General features: G+C 39.6%; 1 protein-coding gene across 1 annotated transcript in view; it reads right to left on the reverse strand.

Moving 5' to 3' along the window:
* LOC113490356 (putative COBW domain-containing protein 7) overlaps positions 1-8,633 on the reverse strand; it is a 44,507-nt gene extending 35,874 nt beyond the window's left edge. Inside the window, exon 1 of the mRNA XM_026866772.1 lies at positions 8,461-8,633. Within this exon, the coding sequence (XP_026722573.1) occupies positions 8,461-8,633 (173 nt within the window). The remainder of the gene's footprint in view (positions 1-8,460) is intronic.
* Positions 8,634-16,316: the final 7,683 nt, after the last annotated feature.

The raw sequence follows: 16,316 nt of genomic DNA on the forward strand, positions 1-16,316 counted from the left end.
TGTCGTGCCGTGTCGTGTCGTGTCGTGTCGTATCGTGTCGTATCGTGTCGTGTCGTGTCGTATCGTGTCGTGTCGTGTCGCGTCGCGTCCCGTCGTGTCTCCCAGCAGAGGCTGCTCCGGGGCACAGGTCCCTCCGCCCTCTGCTCCTCGTCAGCCTGGTCTCAGGAAGAGAAATGCCGGTTCTGGCCCACGGGGAAGGCTGAAGACACCGGGTCGGGTCAGCAAACCTTGTGCGGGGTGGACGTGCTGCCTTTTATTTATAATCAAATAAAGTTAAGCTACAAATTCATTGTTCATATTCTCTGTTTTCCATTAGGTACCATGAGGACGCATGTACGTGTATAAGACATGTCTACGGTTAACTAACTGCTGTGAACTCTAGGTTTTAGCAAACGGGTAATACCTCTTCCATTTCTTCATGTCAAAAGGTGTAAACGTAACAGAGTTGGGCGAGGCAGGAAGAAAAGATTTGCCAGATGCATGCTTACATATGCATGTTCCTCAAAACTCAGGTGTGCTTCTCTGCTCTCAATATAAGGCCCAGTAACACCGATTTGAGTACAGACTGATAAAGTATGTTTGGCTTCATCTTGTTTGTTGGCTTGTATGGCAGTAAATATACTTAGTATTTATCCTTTAATCTTGTGCAGGGTAACACATTCTGTAATACCAATTATATTTGATGATACTCCACTCTAAACAGTTTGCTTTTACTTTAGTCATTCTGTCTATAACAAGCATGTAAAAGTCAGGTATAAAAAATATGATCAGATAACTCATCCATTAATTCATCTTGTCCTTGGACATACAACTGTATTTATTCCAGCAGAAATACCTATAGGTACATGATTGTCCAGATAATAAATTCAAAAGCAAATTATTAAAATCTTGATTTGTGAGAGAAATTGATTTTTTTGCTTTGGTTATAGTTAAAATAACTATGCTATCCTACAGAATAAATCTTCTGCCAGCTCTGTGGAATGTCAGCAGTGGCACAAGCATTAAACTTAGGAGTTTAACAAGGTTAGTGGGTAAGGATAGCTGACAAGAACTGGTTGTAGAGTTTCTATTTCCTTAACTGTGGAAGGCAGTAAATCTCATCCATTCATTAAAGAGCGTAAGTATATATAGTCTGCTGATTTGTAGTTTTAGAACTAATACATGGTAAAATGCATCTTTTTGCATTCTGGTTTCAGCCACTCAGGTCATCCCCTTATATGACACATCCTGTTTTAAATGAAAAACCTGATCAGTTTTTCAAAGCTATATCTGTTAGAACCCTGACCGATGCTTTGCTGTCCCAAGACTGGTCAACTTTTCATAGTCCTGTTAATAAGAGATTGATTAAGAATTTTCTAAGATTTTCACTGCAAGAAAGCTCGGGGGTAAAGATCAGAAAGGCATTGGGAACTACCAGCTTAGCATCACAGAGAGTATAAAAGGCTGTAAGTTGTCTTTCAAAAATGAGACTATCTGTAATACTGAAATCCCATTTACATGTCAGTGAGACATTTGGTACTGGGGAATGAAAAGGTGATGAATCCAGTGTCCTCATTCTTTAAGCTGTTCTGCTTTTCATCCGTTCACATGACACTGCTAATTATTTTTCTTTTGAACAAAATTACCTAAAATAAATACTGTGGTTTCTGGGTTTCCTTTTGGTTTCTTTAAAGTTTATTTCAAACATTAGAATTTTGCTGCATGAACTGTCTTTGCATTTGTACTGAACTGTGTAATATAACCTACTCTGCAAAGATAAATGCAAAACCTGCATATTTTATTGTGGTGGCAGCTAAAATGAGCATAGCAAACCTAAATCTGGGTGGCACGGTTGGAGTGGTTTATTCTAAGATATTTGTAGACCAGACATACAAGATTGGAAAGCAGTAAAGTGTTGATGGGTACAAGGAAGTTGTATTTAATTACTTTAGGTGGCTGCAATAGAAATAAGCTAGTCCCTTCCCAGATACTGAAGATCTCAGTGCAAGCAATGCCATTTTCCTCAAACTGATTTTGGTGATGGAAAAGTGTTTCACACTCTTTGAGGAGAATTGGGGAAGAAGACTGTAAGAGCCATGAAAATAAGGAAGAGGATGCACTGAAGAGAATTATAACTCACCAATTCCTCATACTGTAGCCAGGAAAGCATGATCTGATTGAATCAACAGGAAAAGAAAATCACTGGCATTTCAATATTATGCAGAATACAAGAGCCTTAAAGCATCATGGCTGCTGAAGAAGGACATTCCTTTATGGTACTACTAGTCTATATAGTACAAAGTAGTTCAGTGTTACAGAGAAAGGAGTTGCTAACAATATCATACAATGATGCCAGATTTTCTTAATGATAGTTAACCTGCAAAACAATGTGGAAACAGAAATGAAGTTCAGTTTTGTGATCAGCTCAGTAGGTGTTCAGCAGGCCCATATATATTGAAAAATACAAGCTGGTAAGCAGAGGCATAACTTTAGTATGATTTGCATACTCCCCTGGGTACATTTACTTCTTCCTTGCCTGTTACCTGTGCTTAGTTATTTCTATATTGAACCATCTCTATTTTCTTATCTGTATTTGAATTGACAGCTTCTCCTGACAACTGGACTTTGAGGAATGCAGATTATTCACATGTCGTGTAAGAGAAGGAAGATCTTTCTTCAGTCAGAGCAACAGCTTTTTAACACTGCTGCTTTTGATGACTTACGTGCTCAATATGCTGTTACGATGTGAAACATAGTGAAATTGAGAACATTAGAATAAAAGTATGTCTTATAGTCAGTATTTAAATAACATATATCATCTAGCAAGCTGCCTAATTGTACATAAGAAAACGGTGACAGTAAAGGAAAATTTTACCAGTGTTGTCTCTTCTTAAGTTCTGTTTACTGCAAAGGTGAGCAAAGAAATGTTTCTTTTTGATAAACTCTGTGCTGAGGATCTAATCAGTAACATTTTTACTTCTCCAGAAGAATCTGGACAACAATAGCCTTTTTTTTTTTTTTTTTTTCTTTTTGAGTCAAGTCTTCTATGGAAAAACAGAAGGCTGCAAAGAGATCTAAGTTCCCTGTCTCCTGTTTCACCAACACAGAAATGAAAATTCTAGGAGTGAGTTTTTAAATTTTTTTTTTTAAGGAGGGTTCAGGATTTCATTGCCAATCTATTTAATACATCAGTAGGAGTAACGGAAAATGACTCTTTTTTTCTGAGATTTAGGCTACTAAATTTCATATAACATTTTGTTTAAAACAATCTTGAATAAAACACTTAGATTTTATTGGATACAGTCAAGATCTATGCCAGCAAGAGCACTGAACTTGAGGGCATGTCAGCTTCCTTAAAGGAGAGAGTAGTTGCACTGGCAACATTATACATCTTGTAGGAAGGTGGAATATGAGCAAATGTTAAGAGGCATTGTGTTTTACTGGCAGGTGCTGAGATCACCACAGTTTTCCTGTTGGCATGATCCTCCAGATATTCTTATGAGGTCATCAGGTAACAGTTACATACAACTTTTTATAATTAGTGAAGTTATATGCCACTGGTGTACTTTGCCAAGGATCCAAACTTAGAATTATAAAATATATTGAGAAAATTCACAGGGACTTAACTCAGTCGCTAGTTGAGCATCAAAGGTACATTCTCTACAAATAAGCAGGTGACACTTAAAGCTTCCACAGGGCTTTGTAATCTGTCACTATCCTGGGATACAAAGTTGTGTTTAATAATGGGTGTGATGCTGTAATATTCTATCATGTAATAGTGTTCTTCACAGTAATACCACTGCTGTCAAAGAAGTGACTGCTAAATTACTCTTTTAAGAAAAAAGATGTTTGGATATGTGTGTCTTAACAGAAAAAAGCTTCCCCTGGTCGGTGGCGTCTAGACATGCTGATTATAGTCTCTTCCAGTGTTTCCCTAACCCCAGCTTGCAAACTCCTTCAAAACAATATGCAAGAGTAGCCATTCTGCCCAGATGCTCGCACTCAATGTGTGCTGTCATTACCACCGCTCAGCTGCTCTTTGTTGAGGAGCCTGTCACTCTTCTGCCTGCCCAGGTACAGCAACCAACCCGCCTGAAACCATCACCTCCAGGTCAGCTTGCAGGAGGAAGACCAAAGTGTGGTGATAGCATGTGAAACCCAAAATGAATTAGAGGAAAGTACAGCTTTATGATTAGGATCACCATTTGGGATGCATATGTGTGCGGCAGAAGGATGGGGATGAGGAAATGGTGAATGTAAACATGCTTTCTGCCATACCATATACAGGACCCACCAACAGTGCTGCCATCCAAACAAGGTAGCTTTGGAAAACCATGTTCTGTTCTGAGCTGCACCTGGTTTGATATAATTTTTTTAATCTCCTGACTGGAAAGATCATGTTCTACTTCTTGTTCTGAAGTTGTGATTAGACTTCATAACCTTGATTATGGTAGGTTTGTTTGTTACAGGAGTTCAAACAACAGTGCTTAACAATAAGCTAGAGCAGTACTATTGACAATACTTAAGGATAATATAGCTTAAAAAAATAAATTTACCAACATCTCATCTGATAGTACTCTAAAGAGTGAAAATGATGTAACCTTTCTTGATAAAATTCTTTTTTCCTTTTTTTCTTTTTTCCCCAAATAAAGGCAATCAAATTGCTGACATAATAGATGAAAAGGAATATTTAGTGAGTTTTACTGCTCATATGCTGAAGTAGACTGCAGGTAATTCAGTTCATCAAAAAAGATAAAAGCTTAAAATTATCTAATTGTTTGGTCTACACTAGCAGTTTTGGAAGCCTTACTTTTTTGTGTCTCCTCTGGCATTTTTTCCTGCATGTGACAAAATATTTTTGAGTAATCCTTTTGTCCATGCTTACCAACAATGCATGAAACTGTAAAATAAATAGTTGGAGCATTCATAAATGGGTATATTTGTGCAGGTTGGGATGTTATTTGCATTGCTGCTAGCTCAATTTGTGTGACCAGTTTTGGCAATCTGTTAAGATGAAGCCTGGACTCTTTTAATACAGCTTCAGTAAAAAATGAAGTGTTTCTTTCTTGAGTAGTTAGCAGTTCTGGAGATACAGCTAAAAGAAGAAACATCTTCCTCTCTTAAACAAACAAACAAAAAGCAACACCCAAAACCCAATTAACCACAGACTTTAACAAAGGGAGAACATCAAACTCCTTTCATGAGACCTGCTGTGAACAGAAAGATGGGTGTGAAACCTGTCTAATACTGAGTTGTTGTCTTACTGTCTCTACAACCAGACAATGTACAAAATGATTAATGGATCTAACTCCTTTGTCTTCATTGCTTACAATCTTCTCCTTAGCTTGTAAATTGCTATCATAGAAACAAAGGCATAGTGCATCATGGAAGCTTTTGAAATTAAATAATGAAAAAGCATGGTTATGGTTTTCAAAAGCAGTATTTTGAGAAACAGAAAAGGCCTGACTGTGGATGAGCAGTCATTCTTCTAATGACAGGTTATCTATAATACACAGTTAAGCTACCAGAAAGCAATTTCATGTGATAACAAGGAACTACAGTACTAGTGGAGAACTGAAAACATTTTTCTCTCTGATTTCCCTTCTTTTATACAGGAGATAGAATGAGGTGGAACTGAGATAGCCCACCTCAAAATGTACAAAGAGTATCTAAGAAATGTTTCTTGCCTGTCCTGCAGTGGTCTAGACAGCACAGAAAATTGATCAACTGGTGTTTATTTCATGGCATCTTAAGGAGAGCATGTTTAATATTAATCTCTAAGCTAAAATTCTGAAAAGCAAAAAGGAGAGAAGCAGCTCCTCTGTCCACCAATTTCTTGTAAGAGCAAAGAAAGTAAGTATACTAGAAAGACCAAGATGTTAAAATAAATATTTCAGCTGGCTTTTGGATGCATAGCTTTCAGTGATGCTGAGGTCCTTGAGTCCAAGTAGAGTTGGTAAGAAATGCATAACATTGATCCAGGAAAAAATAAAACATTGTGCATGTCAAATTATGCTCTCCAAAATAGATGTCTCCACTTAAATTACATGGGTCTATTAAAATTTTTAAAAGGTTACATTTTTCTTGTTTCTTTCCATTGTTGACACAAAGTGATTGCAGACACCTGTCAGAAGGTGGGTTGCACACTCTGAGTTTCTTGTAGAGCAGTAGCACATCTATTAAAACCGCAGCTAGTTCGTGCACTGAATAGAGTTCTGAAGGCAGTAATCATCTTTCAACAGACATATGCAAGTGCAGACAAGAAGGTGGTGTGAAGCAGTGTCTTGCCATGGCCAGCATCTCTGATAGTCAACAGTTTTCTTGTCACCAGCATACATGCCGTATCATGACTACATATCAGTGATTTGTAACTAAGTGATATTTATGTTCAAATTACATGTACATAAGTGGCCTTAGCTTTCTCTGGGGGACTTAAAGGATGGTTGTGGTGGGTAAATTCTCTGCAGTTACATGTCTAATTTATTCTTCCCGATGCAAATGTTTGTTAGTTACTACCATTCTATTAATAGTAGATTTTAATATTTTCTTTCTGAAGTTCTCAGACTCATTGTCACAGATGAAGGTATTTCACATGGTTCTGATTTAGTAACAGTTTAAGTTTCATTAATGGTGTGTGGTAAATTAAAGGTTAAATTTTAGCAGATTGATTTAAAGATCAAAGTCACTTGGTAAAATATGATTAAAATAGCGACTTGATTACAGATTCAAGAATGACAAGATTCACACTAACTTACTACCAGGTATTCTGAATCAAAGTATGTATATATGTAAAACACAAGACATACACACACAGACACACAAACAACAGGCAAATACTGGGATATCCAATTAAATATGTATTAATATCCACACTTGTAAAGGTAAATGTGTGTAGTTAAACACATAGATGGGTAGAGAGGTGGATGGAGGACGCCAGCCTATATTTAAGACTTCCCTCTTCTCAAGTTTGGAGCAAATACTTGCAATGCATTGCTATTTCTCAACGGCTGGTAATTGAGAATCAAGAAATCTGACTTCACCCTGGCCTTTCATCAGCTTTGTGGCCAGACGATCTTCAAACTTGGAGAAGCCTGAGCTGTGTCCCAGCTCAGGGGAGGTGCTGGTCACAGCCTGCTGCGGTCCAGGAGAGCTCAGAGGGTGTCACTTTGGGTCGCTATTTATAGGGTCCGAGATAATCGACTTTTGCCAGATAATATTCCATTTCAGCTCGGCTCTGATGAGGAAATACTCTGGTACTTTCCACCAGCTGCACAGGCCCAGAACTTGCTAGATTCTGCAGTTGTGGTATCACTCCCTTTGGGCCATGACCCCTGAACCAGGCTGTCAGGAGGTGACTGATTGTCATTACTGTTCCCAAGCGATAGGGGAAGCAGGAGCCAGGTACATGAAGGGGGTGCCTTAACGCTCTGGTTCGCTGCCTTTCGCAATCCATCTTGGGTTGGTGTGTGGCCTGGGGTGGGGGGATCACACTGAGCACCCCAAGGTCAGGGGACTGAACCACCACACTTGTACATGAGATTCTGCTGTAGATCCTTGTGGGGTTTTTCCCCAAAATATGTCAGTATTTTTTTTTTTTTTTTTTTTTTTTTTTACTGCTGTTTTCTGTTAAATCTTTCATCTCTTCAGCCTTTCTGCACTTCCCTAAGGGCACATAGACACTGCTCTTCAAAGACCATAGGGATTAACATTCGTGTTTGAGACCACCCATATTTAACAGTGCTCTAAACAATGATGAATCCTGCAGAGTAAAAGATAATTGTTAGTAGCACAATTTTAGCCCTTTATTATTTTAAAATCTTCCATTCCTTGCCTCAGTCATGCTGTTCTCTAGAGACTCCGGTTCAGTGAGAATGGAGAGACAAGATATGGCTGCCTTTCAATGTGTGAATCCTCATGTTGTTGCTACCAAGGCATGGATTTAATAAAAACATGACAACCTAGAACTGAATTGTCTCTGCTAACCCAGGATTCATCTGTAGAACCATGTCTGGCTTATGTTTCCTCTTTCAAATTAAGTCCCGAGTTCTGCTAATCTACAGAAGCGGTCAAATCTGCACAAAGGCTCAGAGAAAACCACCCGTCAGGAAACACCATTCTGTAACACAACCACAAGACACTCCTTAATACTGGCCTTTTTAAAATGTTGAGCTTGTGAGCGCAAGTGAAGAAAACAGTGGGGCCCGCTCTGTGTGAAGCTGGGTCGGTATCTGGTGTTGGTTATGTGTGCGTTTTCCTCACACACTCACGCAGTTTAGGGGCAAGAGAAACATACCGGTTGCACATTTGTGTGGGGAAAATATAATCTCAGGAGATCATCTCAGCAGGCATCTATCGACGTGTGGCACCTCACTGTCTCCACCTGCCCAAACGGGTGCACCCGTGCATAGCGGGGCCGGAGGAAGGACCCTGGCTATCTCCCCTGCCTGAAGAGCGGTGGGCACCGGACAGCCCTGCCCCGACCTGCCCTGCCCTGCCCGGTCCTGCCGGCTCCGCCGGGGCTCTCCGGCCCGGGGCGGTGCAGCCCCAGGGCGCGCTTCAGCGGTAAAGTCCGCGCTGACGAGGTGTCCGCAGACGGCCGGCTTCGGGGCCGTGTCCTCTGTCGGGAGGAAACGTCCAGTCCCACCCCGCGACATCGTTCCCCGCCCGTTCTGGAGGGGCTGCTCGCTGGCGTCGGGGCGCAGGGCTGGGGTCCGTCCTCTGCACGACGCGGCAAAGCGACCTGGTGCCTACATTGGCGCTCCTGGGAAACGAGGGGTTTATGCAGGGCAACAGTATCACAATGACATATATCCGTGGGACTTTTTTTTTTTTTTTTTACCCTTTCGTCTATGAAAAGAAGAAATCCTCTTGATGATTTAAAATAAATCTACTTCCCCCCTTCCTTCCCCAAACCAAATAAACTGGAGTTCAGCAGTTCGAACATCACAGTCCTGCAACTGAACTTGCTGTCTGCTAGACTTTGGTGTCTTTTCCCAGGGAAGTGCTGACTCTCAGCTGCTCTGTGCTCTGTGGTGGCAGTCAGAAGCCAAGACAACTACTTTCATATTGTTAGGTTAAAGGAAAACACAGACCTCATTTTCAAGAGTCTTGTCATCTAAGAAAAAAACTGTGTTTCCAGGGTGTTGATGTAAGTACAAGGTGACTGGGTTTGCTGCCACGTAAAAGAACAAATACCATAATGGTAATATAAACTGAGAATAAGTAGCTGTGCCAGAGAGAAAAGTATGCAGAGAAGCTCCACCTCCTCAGCAATTTATTGGAAGACATGGGGTTTGCAGTCACAGAGGATAAAATTAGCTCTGCTGTGATGTGCCTTTCCCATGGCAGAATACACATCAGTGTACCTTTCTGTATCCTTTGGGAATTAATTTTAAATTTATCATGGAATATTCACAAAAGTAAGACATTGTACTGAATTGGGCAGTTCACAGTGGGATTCTGCCGCAATTCCTGATCATTTGGAGACCAAAGACCGTAAATGGCTGATGCTTAGAGGTTTGGGGTTATTTTCTTTCTTCCTATTTTTAGGGTCAGCTTTCTGGCAGCTTTTCCCAGCTGTGGTGATGGTCACTGTTCATCTGTATGACTAAAGCCTTACAAAGTAGTGGAATCATAACAATTCATCTGGCTGCATTCACAAAGGCTCACAAAAGTTTTGCTAGTAAGAACTGTTGTGAAATTAAACCATTGTTACAATTTTAAAAATTTCTCTTTTTTGATTCAATAGTGACATATTCAGTATTTTTGTATCAAATTAAATGTTCAGATATACTATTCATCATGTTCTGAATATTATTCCGATTTAACAATCTACATGTTTCTTTTGCAACTAAGAATATACTCTTTTACACAGTGCAGTTTGTTATGCTGACAGTAGTGATGGATCTTCACAAAAGTGGTTTTGATGTGGTGCTGGGTTTTTTTAAAGGAATTTTCAGAATAAGAGGAACAATAGGTCAATTTCTTGCCTGTACACAAACGGCTAAATTACAGACATAGAATTTTGTTCCTCTTTAGAGTTCCTGAGTTTACTTCTTCAAAATGCAACTCTTAGTGAAAGCTGAACTTTACTGGCAAGGCATCATTTACAGGAGTTTGCCTGTATTATTTCTCTCCAATCACTACAAATTCACATGCAAGTTCATCGCTTTCTCACTTCACTAAGCTATGTTTTTATGAGGACCAGTAGAATTTTAGGCTCTGTACTGGTTCCTCAGTACAGTGACATCAGCTGCCTCCCTACTAGTTACGTAAGGTGTATTCTGGTGTGTTCAGTGAATCATGGTAGATATCTAACCACTTTATGAATTGTGTTAAACACTCTTCTGTGAAAAAATAGCAGTGACGTGATCCAAAATGTTATGTTAGTGGTCTTGTCATGATTTAAAGTTAGTGTGAGTTACCAATCATAAGCACTGGAGCTGCAGATGCATCAGAAACAGCTGTTACATGATAAGCATCACATTTGTTTAAAACAAGGTCAAATGTTAAAATTAGGCCTTCAAATGCCTTCAAACCTGTAAGCTATATATGCAGTCTGCCCACAGAACCATGTCTTCCTATCACTTCATTCTTCCTTCCACCCATCTGGTGTCTATTGCCCCAGCCTGTTGCTTCCTGCCTTTTTTAATCCTGCAAAGACTTGCACGTGTGTTTTTAATGCTGTATTTTAGTAGTTCTTCCTGTTTCAATGGGGTAACTTTTACGTATAATGATGTTCATGTCATGTAGAAGTGAAGGAGAAAGCCTTTAGTGTTCCTCATGTGAGGCAGCACTCCCACTACTTACCTGTGTATTACCTAGAGCTAGGTTGCTGAAAACAACCTCAGAAAACATCCCATTCAAATAACATTTTCTTTATTACATGACAAATTAAATTTCTGTCCAACTTTATTCATTCTTCAAAATGAAGCCTGAAGTATCACTTAAAATTTAAGTTGTAATTGTCTTTCTAAATGGCCTCCTATGTTGGACAAAGAAAGGGGAAGAAAACCATCATTAATGTGCAAGACTAATAGAAACTTGTACTCTTGGTGCTCTCCAAGAGTATTAAGTGTCTGTGGTGGTCAGAAGCCAGCACAGGACATGAAAAAGCAGATCATCCTTGTTGAGTCAAGTCTAGATAATGATTAGAAGGTATCTGGGTTGCATGTTGTGTACTTTCCAATCACAGTATTTATGACCAGAAATCAAGAAAGCTGAAAAGTAATTTTGTAAACTGCTGAAAAAAACCCAGCTTATCATTGTTGAAAGTGTGGTCTCTGACATCTACCAGCTGAGCTAGTGTAGTTTACTGTTTTATCTTCCACATAGATCTTGCAGTAGTTGTTATTTGTTTGATTTCAAGTGAGGAAAATCATGCTTTAGACAGCTACCTGGGGCCCTGGCCACAAGTGCTGTACATTCAAAACATTTCAACACATAAATTACAGAACAGAAAACTATCAAGAGCAGCAATACAGCTACCTAACATTCACTTAACTTTCAGTCATGTGACTCTATTGGGAGGGTAATTAAAAACCCTCCCAATAGATGTACTCCTTAACTGTCTCTACAGACAACTAACGTCTGCATTTTACAAGTGTTATACAATAGATTTTTAGCATTTACTTCTATCATTTCATTTTCTTGTCCCTGAAATGGTCCAGTTGCCAAACAAAATTTTCTTCTCCTGTTCTAGTTTTAAAAAGCGTAGTTAAGGATGAAGTTACCTGCATAGATTTATAGTTTAAAAAACCAAACAACTGACCCTACCAGTATTAAAGCAAACATTTAAAGATTTCAAATTTTAAAAAGCCTATGATAAAAGTCAAACAGCTAATTCTCAAATTGTACCATAAATTCTACTTTACATTAATGAGGACAATGCATTTAAATTATTTCTACCTGAAATTAAAAGGTCAGCTTAAATCTTATATTGCATAAAGTCTCAGTTCTGAAGGTTCACAAGAAATTTGATTAAATGACAAAGCTGTTGTGGAAGAGTCAGGTGCAACATGGTTTCAGTGACAGAACAGGCCATTTCCCATGTACTCTGATAGCCAATTTCTGTTCAGGGCAACCCCTTTATGGGGCTGAGGCCAGCATCTTTTAATTGAATTTCAATAAAACCCTTGTCATATGGGTATAATAAAATGCTGATTACTTAAAAACATTGTCCAGTCTCAGTTGTACAGACCAAGATACTTCTTGTAATTAATTTTTCTTTTTAAACTTCAAATATATTAACTAAGCTGCAAGAAGAACCTCAGTTCTTTGTATGTATAATGTATTTATGTAGTAAGTATAAAGATCTGTTGCATTTTTTTAAAGATGTGGTAAACTCTTATAGTCAGTTTCTTACATAAAGTAATATATTATAAAAACCTGGATAAAATTACCAGTCTGCTAATAGTGTTTGCTGCATACCTAAAACACACATTCATACTTTATCAACTTTCAAAAGCTGCTTGTAAATACATCCTTCTTATCAAGTATGACCGTTGAGCCATAGCCTTATAATATGTAATGTCATGACAGTGGTAGTATTAAAAATCCCATGTTCATTTTTACTGGGCCAACCTAATTCAAGAGAGTGACAGAGGAGAGCACACTTGATGAAAGGGTTGAATCCTGCTTTACTCTAATGAGTTGCACCCTGAGAATCTAAGTGAGGATAACTTAATAAATCTTTTAGTGTTTATATTCAAGACAGTCTTATCAGATGATCAAATATTAACCCACTTGAATTCATCGACAAGCCATACCATAAATATACAGTGCACTATGGCTTTTAAGAGAGGTTAAAAATTGTAATTATTATAGGAAAAGACTCCTTCATACTACATGAGTGAAATAGTAATGGATTTGTGTTTGGTACAGAGAATGTTAAACACTAATAACAGATTAAAGATAAAAAAGCAGGATAGTTATGTTTCATATGTATAAAAATCTGTTAGTAACAGTTTATCGTAAATGGCTGGTTTTCTTAGACTTCCATAAAAATAAATGAGAAGCTGATTTTTAAAATTTTTTGAGATTACTTGGAGCTACATGTGCAGGGGATATAAAGATCAGGTTTGAACCTTACAATCCATAGAAAGGTTTGGGTTGGAAGGGACCTTAAAGATCATCTAGTCCCAACACCCCTTCCATGGACAGGGACACCTTCCACTAGGTAAGGCTGCTCAGAGCCCCGTTCACCCTGGCCATGAACTCCCTCATCATAAAAAATGTCTTTCCTATATCTAATTGGAATCTACCCTCTTTTAACTTTCAAACCGTTACCCCTTGTCCTGTTACAACAGGCCCTACTCAAAAGTCTTTCTCCGTCTTTCTTATAACTGCCCTTTACATATTGAAAGGCCACAAAAAGTCTATCTGAAGCCTTCTCTTCTCCCAGCTGAACAACCCCAACTCTCTCAGCCTTTCTTCATAGAAGAGATGTTCCATACCTCTGATCATCTTCATGACCTTCCTCTGGATATGCTTGAACAGGTCCGTGTCTTTTTTGTACTGGGTGACCCAGAGCTGAACACAGTACTCCAGATAGACTCTCATGAGAACAGTGTAGAAAGGGAGAATCACCTCCCTGTACCTGCTGGCCACAATCCTCTTGATGCAGCCCAGGATACGGTTGGCTTTCTAGGCTGCAAGTGCACATTGCTGGCTCATGTCCAGCTTTTCGTCCACCAGTACCCCCAAGTCCTTCTCTGCAGGGCTGCTCTCAATCCTTTCATCCCCCAGTCTGCACTGATCTTTGGGACTGTAGGACCTTGTACTTGGCCTTGTTGAACTTCATGAGGTTCACACTGGCCCACCCCTCCAGCCTGTCAGAGTCCCTCTGAATGGCACATCCCTTCCCTCCAGAATGTCAACTGCACCACACAGCTTGGTGTTGTCTGAGAACTAGCTGAGGGTGCACTCAGTCCCATTATGTATGTCATTAATGAAGATATTAAATAGTATTCATCCCTGTACTTACTCATGAGGAACACCACTTGTTACTGGTTTTGATTTAGACATTGAGCTGTTCCTTGTAACTCTTTAGATGCAGCCATCCAGCTAGTTCCTTATTCAACTGACATAATTCATCAAATCTGTATCCCTCCAGTTTAGAGGTAAGAAAGTTGTGGGGGACTGTACAGAAGTCCAGGTATATAACATCAGTTGCTCTTTTTCTGTGCAGGGAACTGATGCAGTCACTCCATTGTACAAGGCCACTAGATTAGTCAGGAACAATTTGCCTTAGATGAAGCCATGTTAGCTGTCTTTAATCACCTCCCTGTATTCCATATGCTTCAACATAACTTCCAGGAGAATCTGTTGCATGATCTTACTGGGCACTGAGGTAAGGCAGACTAATGTTCCTGCATACCAGTTTTGTTTAAGAGCCTTCTAATTTGTCTATAGGAAATACCAGGGTGCTTGTCTTTCACAAATATAATTATATTTTTTTCACTTTTCGCTAACTTTTATATTCATTTTTTTCCATTTTTTTCAGCTGAGTTCAACATGTGTTTTTTCCCAACTGCCAGAGCATCTATCTCCCATTTCCAGTTTACAGAGATAGATTATAAACTGACCAAAGTATCTTTCACAGAATCACAGAATGGTTGAGGTTGGAAGGGACCTCTGAAGGTCGTCTTGTCCAACCCCTCTGCTCAAACAGAGCCACCTAGAGCTGGGTGCCCAGGACCATGTCCAGAATGCTTTTGAAGACCTCCAAGGAGACAGACTCCATGACCTCTCTGGGCAACCTCTGCCAGGGGTCAATCAGCCTCACAGTAAAAAGTGTTTCAGGTGGAAACCTCTGTGCTCAGGTTGTGCCCATTGTTTCTGATCCTATCACTGGGCACCACTGAAAAGCCCCATCTTCTTTATGGTCTCCTTTCAGATATTTGTATACATTGATAAGATCCTCTCTGAAGGGATTTTCCTGTCAGTCCGTTTCTCCAGCCCACTGAGGTCCTTCTGAAGGGCAGCATGCAACCTCTGATGCATCAACCAATCCTCCCAGTTCTGTGTCATCAGCAAACTTGCTGAGGGTACACTCTGCCTCATTCCAGATCATTAATGAAGTTGTTCAACAGGATTGGAATAAGTATTGACCCTTGGGTTATACTGCTAGTTAATGGCCTCCATCTAGACTTCATGCCACTGATTACCATCCTCTGGGCCTGGCTCTTCAGCCAGTTTTCAGTCCAACTCATTGTCTGCTAGTACAACTCGTACTTCACTGGCTTTAGACATAAATTTCCTTTAGACATGTGAAGAACCCAATCTCCTAAGCATTACTTCTGCCCAGAAAAAGACAATTCTGTCCTCCTGATTTACTGCAAGCTGATTTCTCCTAGCTTTTTATGCCATCATTGTCTTGGTGTCACCTGGATTGGTATACAGCAGAAGGAATAGATTGTACGTGGCTCTAAAGTAAGTGCAGAGAAGGGATAGAATATAGGGAGTTCTGCTCCTTCATACACTACTCATAAAGGCCAGTCCCCACTGCAGTCACTGCACATAGATTCTTTACCTCCCATCCCACCACTGTTTGGATTCAAGGCAATCTGAGTGAGCAGAAAAGATAAGGAGTTGAGACTATGGTTTCATTCGTGTTGTATCTGTTACGAGTGTGCACTGCATGTGAACAACTAAACAGCCATTAAATGCCTTAGATGGCTGTTTCCTTAAATATATTAACCTGTCTCTCTTCTTTTGGGACATTTTTACAGTACTTCTCCACTCCAAGGGAGAGATGTAACCTGCAGGAATAAGGATCTTCTAAATCTACCGCAAAGTCAAGAATACTAAAGCAGACTAGGGATGGATCCTATCTATTGTAAATAGCTCTAGAGATAATAGAAGGAACTTCCTAATGCCTGTGAGGTTATCTTTTCATCAGACCTGAAGAGAATTAATTTGCCTATGCTAGGGTGTTTCCAGTGAGCAGTCAGATTAGACTAAATTTATGTCAGTGCAGTGCATCTTACAACCACACTTGAGCAAATGACAGATTTAAATGGTATACAGTCAAGCTGGTCACTTTGTGTAATTCAAACCAATATCAGCTGATTTGCATCTCATGTTCTGGCATGACAGTTGTTGCATTTAGGCCCAACTATATCAAAGCCTGTCTGCATCCACACAGCCTGTTGAATTATACCTGGAAGTAAGCTGTGCTGTAGACCATATGAGTAGAACATAGCTATAGGCCATAAGAGACACAACTTCATGAGGGGAGGAACACTGCTATACTATTTTTTATGGACTAGGCTTAGATTGCAAGCTGTCATGCTTTATACAAGCAATTTTTCTTATAAAAAGAAAAGCAAGCAATG

Source organism: Athene cunicularia, assembly GCF_003259725.1.
Source record: "Athene cunicularia isolate RWA chromosome Z unlocalized genomic scaffold, athCun1 chrZ_part4, whole genome shotgun sequence".
Lineage (NCBI taxonomy): Eukaryota > Metazoa > Chordata > Aves > Strigiformes > Strigidae > Athene > Athene cunicularia.